Here is an 8,891-nt window from a genome sequence, read left to right on the forward strand (position 1 = left end):
CGAGAGAAACTATTTTGGAGGGCAGTATCCGCCGTATATACAATCGTGTCAGTGTTAATAGAACCCCGTTGTAGCTGGGACGCATTGTCTTTAATCTCCTTTCTAATGACTTCAATTTTCTTACTAAAGAATTGCATAAAGTCATCAGCTGAGTGGGTGGAGCTATTGGAAGGAGTCCCTTGTTGGGTTAGCGATGCTACCGTACTAAACAAAAATTTAGGATCGTTTTTATTGCGGTGGATGAGATTTGAGTAATAATTAGCTTTAGCTAAGGTAAGCATGCGTTTATAAGTTATTAAACCATCACTAAATGCTTGATGGTGCACCTCAAGTTTAGTCGTGCGCCATTTGCGTTCCAGCTTTCTGCATAATAATTTCTGAGCTCTAGTTTCTTCTGTAAACCACGGGGTGCGCTTTTTTGGAGCCTTTTTTAACTTTAGCGGTGCTATGTTATCAATGGTTTCGCGCAGGGCGTCGTTAAAGTTGTTAGTGAGGTTATCAATAGAGCCCACATACTTTGGGAATGGTGCCATTACCGAGGGCAGTAGGTCAGCAAGAGCTGTCGTTGTGGCCGTATTAATGTTGCGGCTGCTATAGCAGTTATTATTATTATTAGTTTGACGAACATGCGTCTGAACCTCGAATTTTATAAGGTAATGATCGGACAATACTTTAGTATACGGGAGTATCGTAACTTTGGAAGCGGTGATACCCTTGACAAGCACTAAGTCTATCGTATTACCGTTGCGATGCGTGGGTTCATTTATTATTTGTGTGAGACCACAGCTATCAATTATAGTCTGGAGCGCTACGCACGGTGGGTCCGATGGGGTATTCATATGGATATTAAAGTCCCCCATTATGATTATATTATCGGCGTGTGTCACTAGATCAGCAACGAACTCTGAGAATTCATTAATAAAGTCCGAATAGGGCCCTGGGGGGCGGTAGATAACAGCCAGGTGTAGAGGCAGCGGTGTGACAGACCTCATAGTAAGCACCTCAAACGATTTATATTTATTATTTATGTTAGGACTAAGGTTAAAGTTTTCGTTGTATATTAGTGCGACCCCCCCACCCCTTTTGAGCGGACGGGCAATATGCGTATGTGTAAAGTTAGGAGGACATGCCTCATTTAGCGCAAAAAAGTCGTTTGGTTTAAGCCAGGTTTCGCTGAGACCGATGACGTTAAGATTGTTGTCTCTGATAATATCATTAACTAACAACGTTTTAGGAGACAATGATCTTATGTTTAAAAAACCTATATTATAGGTAGTGGGCTGTTTTAGGGAGTTTTTGATCAAATTATCCATAGTAGCAATATTAATAATGTTGTGTTTATTATGCCCAGTGCATTTAGTATAGTTACGACCATATCTAGGAATTGATACGACAGGAATTTTCCGATTGTTTGATTGTTGCTTTGATAAACTGCACGCATCATGGTTAGCCACCTCAGTAACGGGGATTTTCCGATTGTTTGTTTGTTGCTTTGATAAACTGCACGCATCATAGTTAGCCACCTCAGTAGAACACATGTCCAACTCTGAAACACTCAAAGCAGAAAAAACTTGTTCTAATTTAACTGACTCCTTACCCAGACCAGTAGTCTCGCATTTTCCATCTAAATCCGTCTTCGGGATGGAGGAAAGTGGTGTTCTGTGGGGATTAGCCTTCTGCTTTGTTTTAAGCCCCGCTCGGCATCCGTGTTTCCGATCACACCGCTGGCGTCTGCTCCGTAGACGGCCCCCGCTGCTACTAGACTCCCCTGCTTCACAGGCCGCTGGATGTAGCCGCCGATGTATTCCCATGCTAGTTAGCATGTTTAGCACGCCCGCGTCTATCAGTCCAAAACGGCCCGATTCGTCCACATCCAGAAGTGTCTGGCGGTCGTACGTGATCACGGAGTGACCACGATGCGAGCCAGCCATAAAGTTTGTGGAATTGTCCGGTATTTCTGCCAAATGTTCCATCTTTAGCAAGAGCTCCTCGAGAGCGCAGCCCGTCCGGGCGCCGCCATCTTGGAAATATCAGCCTTTTGTTCACTCTTCTTTATTTCAAATTGCCTTTCAAATGTCTATTATTGGTGTTGGGTTTTACAAAATAAATTTCCCCCCAAAAATGCGACTTATACTCCAGTGCGACTCATATATGTTTTTCCCCTTCTTTGTTATGCATTTTTGGCAGGTGCGACTTATACTCCGAAAAATACGGTATCTGCTTTTCTTCCTACACAACTACAGTAAATGAACATCCTCCAAGTTTATATTTTTGTCAGGGGTTGTAGAAAACCTCAGCATGTAATTTAAAGTCACACATAAATCACACGTGAAACGTTTCAGGTAAGGCAAGTGATACAATTTATTTTTTTTGTATAGATCTGTGGCTACTGGGCTTCTCCCCCGACATACAATAAATGTTTTTGCATCAATGCGTGACAACGATAGGTAACCCTGGGATCACCGGTTATAAGCTTCTCATATTAAAGCAACAATAAGAACATTTCATAAGGTGGCTGTTAGACTGAATATTAAATGTTAGTGAAACAAATGTGTTTAAGGATACAGCAGTCTTGTTGACTTATTTTCAGTAAATATCGCTTTTCACTGACTACTTTCAAGTACATTGAAGTTTCACTTCTGTGAAATTGTTCTTCAAATGATAGAATACTTGAAATGGGAGGGTACATACTCCTGAGAACCAGTGTCCTCTGCAGTTTGGTCTATTTCTGTCGTCAGTTACAAATGTCCACTGCAGAAGACGCCGGTTTTCAAGAAGATGTACTACACTGTTTAAGTAAAGAACACATACAGTCAGTCTTTAACTTTCGCTTTTAGCCCCTTTCACACTAACTACAAAAGCTGATATTTGCCAGCACCCATTTTCTGTATGAGTGGCACCGACACGGAAATGTGGGGTGAGAAAATCGACCTAGGGGGTTTTGTACCTAAGCAGGTTGTAATCGAGGCAGGATGCCACCTGTGTGAGCGGCAATTTCCTACTTCACTGGGCTCTGCTTGGAAAGCCGAAGAGAATAAACAGCAGGATTTCTACGTGCAAGAGGCTATAGTTAATGAAAGGTCACTTTATTTGGAATATCGCCCATCATGTGCAAGACAGGGAAACCGCCAACAACGCACCATTTACATGTCACAACCTGCATATTAAACCAAGCTATAGCGAGGAATGTTATTGTAAGAGCTAAAGCAGAGCAAATGTTTGTTTTGTCCCAGGATTGCTTTACCTGAAGCATGAGGATTATGGGTCTTGTATGGAAAAATACAACCATCCCATCAGTCAGCATCCCAGTGAGCTTGGACATTTTAACAGACTGTTTCATTATTATGTTGATTTTGTATTTCTTGTGTAGTACTTGGCAGTAGTGCTACATTATGGTTTCATGTTTGACTAGAGCTTAGCACCAAGCTGATCCACCGTAAGTTTACGTTACAAAAATGGAAGTTCTGGATCATGATTTGTCTCACAGTAGTCGACGTGGGCACTTACAAAGTCTTTAATGATTACTGATAGTGGTCCGTCGCTATATATATATATACACACATACATACACACACACACCAATTTATACATACATGTGTGTGTGTGTGTATATATATATATATATATATGTGTGTGTGTGTATATATGTATATATATATATGTTTGTATATATGTATATATTTATATATATATGTGTGTGTGTATATATATATATCTATATATATACACACATATAAATACACACAACATATATATAGTGAAGTGAAGTGAATTATATTTATATAGCGCTTTTTCTCTAGTGACTCAAAGCGCTTTACATAGTGAAACCCAATATCTAAGTACATTCAAACCAGTGTGGGTGGCACTGGGAGCAGGTGAGTAAAGTGTCTTGCCCAAGGACACAGCGGCAGTGACTAGGTTGGCAGAAGCGGGAATCGAACATGCAACCCTCAAGTTGCTGGCACGGCCACTCTACCAACCGAGCTAAACCGCCCCACGTATGTATATATATATATATATATATATATATATATATACATATATATACACGTGTGTATATATATATATATATATATCTGTGTGTGTGTGTATTATTATTATTATGGTGTGTGTGTGTATAAGGACCGCAAGATGGCACCCATGAGCAGACATATTATCTGGCGTTTTGTTTTGCAAAATTATGCAAAACCAACTTTTCTTACCTTCTGGTACCTGCTTATCTGTATTTGGGATCTGCATTAATTGTGAAAATGTGCGTGTTTCCGCCATTGTAGTATATATATATACATATATATATATATATATATATATATATATATATATATATATATATATATATATATATATATAACTGAGTTCCTCTTCCGATTTTAGGGTTACACTGCTAACAGCATTAGCCGGCTGGTGTTGGCGCTTCTCTATCTTCACAAAAACAATGTCAAGTTAACTTGTGAGAAAACAACTTTTTGATGAACTTCATTTTCAACACCTTCCTCGACAATAACACTTCTTCACAATGGTGAGACTTTGAGGCGAGTGACCTCGAATGACAACAGCTGGGAGTAGCGTTGGAGAGGAACTCTTTTGATGTACTTCATTTATCGACATCATAAACACAGCTTTGACGTGATCGATGTGGAATGACAACACAAGCACGCAATGCTAACTCAGAACGCTAATGGTGAAGTGACGACTGTCAAGTTGAACAACTTTTTGCAGACCAATGTACGTCTGGGGTTTCAACACTCAGAGCCTAGTTCTAACTTTGAAGAATTACCCAGGATGTGACAAAGTATTTTCACGTCTTGGCTGTTTTGTTTTTTTTGTGTTTTCTCTTGGAGGATCCTCTGGGCTACCGGTAAGTATTGAGGGCTCTGATAATGTTTTTAAAAAAATGTTTAGAAGATCTTAAACAGTTTTTATGCTCAAGGAATTTTTTTATTATTATTATCATAACATCTCGTAAAGCCGTTTATCGCGGTTATGTACGGTCCTAATTAATGCGAAAACCAAGAGACAACTGTAAATGTTTTTTGTGGTCGGAAATTGCGTTGCTGAGCATCTTTGAAATCATTGCAAAGAAATTACAATGATGCTTAAATTGACAAAAAAATTGTAAATATTACATGATATCATAAATGGACATTTTAGAACATTACATTTTTACAGTGTGTATATACAACAGTATTGGATGTTTCAAGGGCTTAAGGCAAAATAGATCGTATCCCATGACCTTCATTGTTATCCTCTTGCTATCAGTATTTTATGATTTATTACAGAGAATACAGAAAGATGTGTGTTTTTTTTTCTTATAGACTGTGAATAAATAAAAAAAAAGTGTGGATCCCCTTTAACAAATGCACTGATGGAAATTCATAGATTCACGACTATTGGAGGCCCAGGGGAAAAACAACCAGCCCCTTGTCTCTGTATTTATCCATGATTGCATTCAGAAAAAGCTTTGAGTCACTCGAGTATGGCCCAAGGATTAACTGTCAATCATGATCTGGCTGCGGAATTAGGTCTGCTCCATTTTGTTTTCTTATGGTTGCTTCAAATGATTTTAAAGCTTATAAAACCACGACCACACTGATGCACCCACATACAGTCAATTACATCCGTGATTGGGGAGGAGGGTTTCAGCATGCATTTGGAGGTATTACGAGACCTTCATTCAGACGCACATTTTCAGAAATGCCACAGCGGTTATGACTCATACACGCACGCGCACACACACACGCACGCGCACACACACACGCAAACACACTCTCACAAACAACAAATAGACTTTTCATTAAAGTTGTCTTGATATACACCTTCAGAGGCATTGAGACGTGTGGAGGCTGTTTTGATTGAATTTCTACCAAACAAGTGGAAGTGACAACACGCTTGGAAAAAAAACATCCACTCACTCCTTCGCAAACTGCCCGGCGCTGTCGGCGGCAACGCTTTGAGTGACGGCTCCCCGACTCCCGCCCCTCGTCACAGCAGCAGACATGTGACGGTCGGCAGCAGCTCGGACAGCTCCGATGCCGCGCCGGCCGCCTGAGCGACGGGGTTGCCACGGAGATCCAGGCGCCGCAGCTTGGGGCAGGATGTGAGCGGCCGCAGAGCTGCCAATGTGGAGATTTCTGCACAATTAAGTTAAAGGAGATGCCTTTGGGTGACAAGTTGTGATAAATAAGCCTCATCATCTAGGCTGAACACGGTCCAGTGACACACTAAATCAACACATTGAGGCCAAACAGAGAAACTGACAGTAAACAACCCCTTGTTAATATAGCATAAAAATACACCACTATTATAATTTAGAAAATGGTTGCAACCCTAAAACTAATATTTTTACGAGGCACATTTGACTTTGATGACTGCATTCAGTGCTTTAGCAGGCATGTGATTTGAACTTAATGAAAAATACAGAAAATTAAAAAAGTTAAAATTAGGTCGGGTGTCTGGGGGACGCAAAGCTCAAAGCTCCTGGATTTTTTTTCAGCAATTAAACATGCAAACATTAGCACAAAAAAAAAACTAATTTACATGTTTTAATGTTTAAAGAATTAAAAACTGATCAACAGAGTTTACATAAATACATACTCCATTCATTCAAATGAACCACTATGTCTGTTTCAGTCACTACAGTAATTACAACTTGTGATCACATCCACAGGAACAATATGGGTTAGCCTACTCTATACAGTATTTACAACCTTACTAGTGTTCACTTCACAGCCACAGATGGTGCACCTAGTTATCACATTATTTACACATTAGTTTGGCATTTTTGCTTTCCTGGCAAATTTCAGAGCAGCTTGCATTTTCCTTGTTGTTTCTGCTTTAGTGGATTCTGCCTTGGATTTTAGAGCCAATGTCTATCTCATCGAATCCCTCTCCATTTCTAATAACTCCAAATTCAAATATGATTAAGAGTACAATGGGGTTTTTTTTCTATTGGCTAACTTCCTTTATCTGAATAGCCATTTGTGACTTATTGCATGAAATAACAAATATCTTCCAGTCATGTTTATATTTCAAAAGGATTCAACTACTCAATGTCAAAATATAAACAGTACAAATAATGAAAAAAATGTTCTAAAACAACAAATAAAAATTAAATGTAGCATTTAGACAGGCTATACTGTAGCAAAAGTTATCATGTCTGCCAAAATCATGTGTAAAAACATTATATAGTTGTTATGGTTTTATTAGTATATATCAAATATGTATTATTATATTATTTTATTATTTATAAACAGCAGTCCAACTATATCTAGTTATGAATAATAACACGTTAACATAAAATAATAACATATTAATAACTTAAAGGCCTACTAAAACCCACTACTACCCACCACGCAGTCTGATAGTTTATATACCAATGATGAAATATTAACAGTGCAACACATGCCAATACGGCCTTTTTAGTTTACTAAATTACAATTTTAAATTTCCCGGGAGTTTCGTCTTGAAAACGTTGTGTAATGACGTGTAAGCAAGATGTCAAGGGTTTTTAGGAAGTATGAGCGCTGCACACACACACAGCTAAATGTCGTCTGCTTTAACGGCATAATTACACAGTATTTTGGAGATCTGTGTTGCTGAATCTTTTGCAATTTGTTCAATTAATATTGGAGAAGTCACAATAGAAAGATGGAGTTGGGAAGCTTTAGCCTTTAGCCACACAAACACATGGTGATTCCTTGTTGTTTAAAATTCCTGGAGGTGAAACTTTCCTATGGATCAGAGTGCGGTCAAGCCAACATGGATCCCTACCAAATGTCAACCAGCAGTTTTCGGTGAGAAAATTGTGCAATCGCGTTTATTTTTTTTTTACTTATTTTTTTAAATAATTTTTTTCTTCTAGTCCGTCGCTATCAATATCCTCAAACACAAATCTTTCATCCCCGCTCAAATTAATGGGGAAATTGTCGTTTTCTCGGTCCGAATAGCACTTTTTGTTGGAGGCTCCCATTAAAAATAATGTGAATATGTGAGGAGGCCCCACACGTGTGACGTCATCGTCCGCGACTTGCTGTTCTCTTAACACCGAAAGTTGCGAACTTTATCGTGGATGTTCTCTACTAAATCCTTTCTGCAAAAATATGGCAATATCGCAAAATGATCACGTATGACACATAGAATGGACCTGCTATCCCCGTTTAAATAAGAAAATCTCATTTCAGTAGGCCTTTAAAAACTAGTTAGACCAAAATTTTTTTGCAGTACCAACAATTTGGACAGGTCCATTATAGTTCGTACATTATTGTTTTTTTGTGTGGGGGGGGGGACTTGTTATGAATATTGAAATTGTAGTAACTTAAAGTTAATAACTTAAAAACTATAAAAGACCAAACATTTTTGCAGCACAAACATAGCACAAACCAATGGAACATTTTTGGGGACAATGTTTAGAGGGCTCACAAGTCAGAAAATGTATTATGAAATAACTTCGAAAACTGTATAGGCACAAACAAAAATCTTTGCAGCAAAAACGATTGGGACCTAGTTTGGGGAGATTTGGACCAGGTGGGGGGCCAACTTCACACAAGTAAGCTAAATGCACAGAAGCATAATCCAGGTTCAAGCCCTGAATATGCCTCAAACACTTATGAAAGGCCTTTTTAATGGTAACTTGTATAGGTCTTCTCTTCATTTATGAATCCTAATTGGTGATGATTGATGGAACAGATTGAACCCGAGGCTGGAAGTAGATAAAAATCATCATAAGTCCCCTTTAAATTTTGAACTAGCCGCCAGTTGAATAGCCCTGCTTTAGCCTGATAGTCAGCAAAGGTACAATAAATTATTACCGACTAAAATAAAAGTCCATCCATCCATCCATCTTCTACCGCTTGTCCCTTAAGAAATCAAATTAAACTAATAATTGATTGGCC

The 8,891-nt window shown here is 38.8% G+C and overlaps 1 protein-coding gene across 1 annotated transcript in view; it reads right to left on the reverse strand.

Moving 5' to 3' along the window:
• Positions 1 to 2,336: 2,336 nt before the first annotated feature.
• The window catches only part of rabggta (Rab geranylgeranyltransferase subunit alpha), a 44,247-nt gene continuing 37,692 nt past the window's right edge, over positions 2,337 to 8,891 (reverse strand). The window contains exon 17 of the mRNA XM_061888763.1: positions 2,337 to 6,131. Within this exon, the coding sequence (XP_061744747.1) occupies positions 5,983 to 6,131 (149 nt within the window). The 3' untranslated portion in view covers positions 2,337 to 5,982. The remainder of the gene's footprint in view (positions 6,132 to 8,891) is intronic.

This window comes from Nerophis ophidion, linkage group LG26, assembly GCF_033978795.1.
Source record: "Nerophis ophidion isolate RoL-2023_Sa linkage group LG26, RoL_Noph_v1.0, whole genome shotgun sequence".
Lineage (NCBI taxonomy): Eukaryota > Metazoa > Chordata > Actinopteri > Syngnathiformes > Syngnathidae > Nerophis > Nerophis ophidion.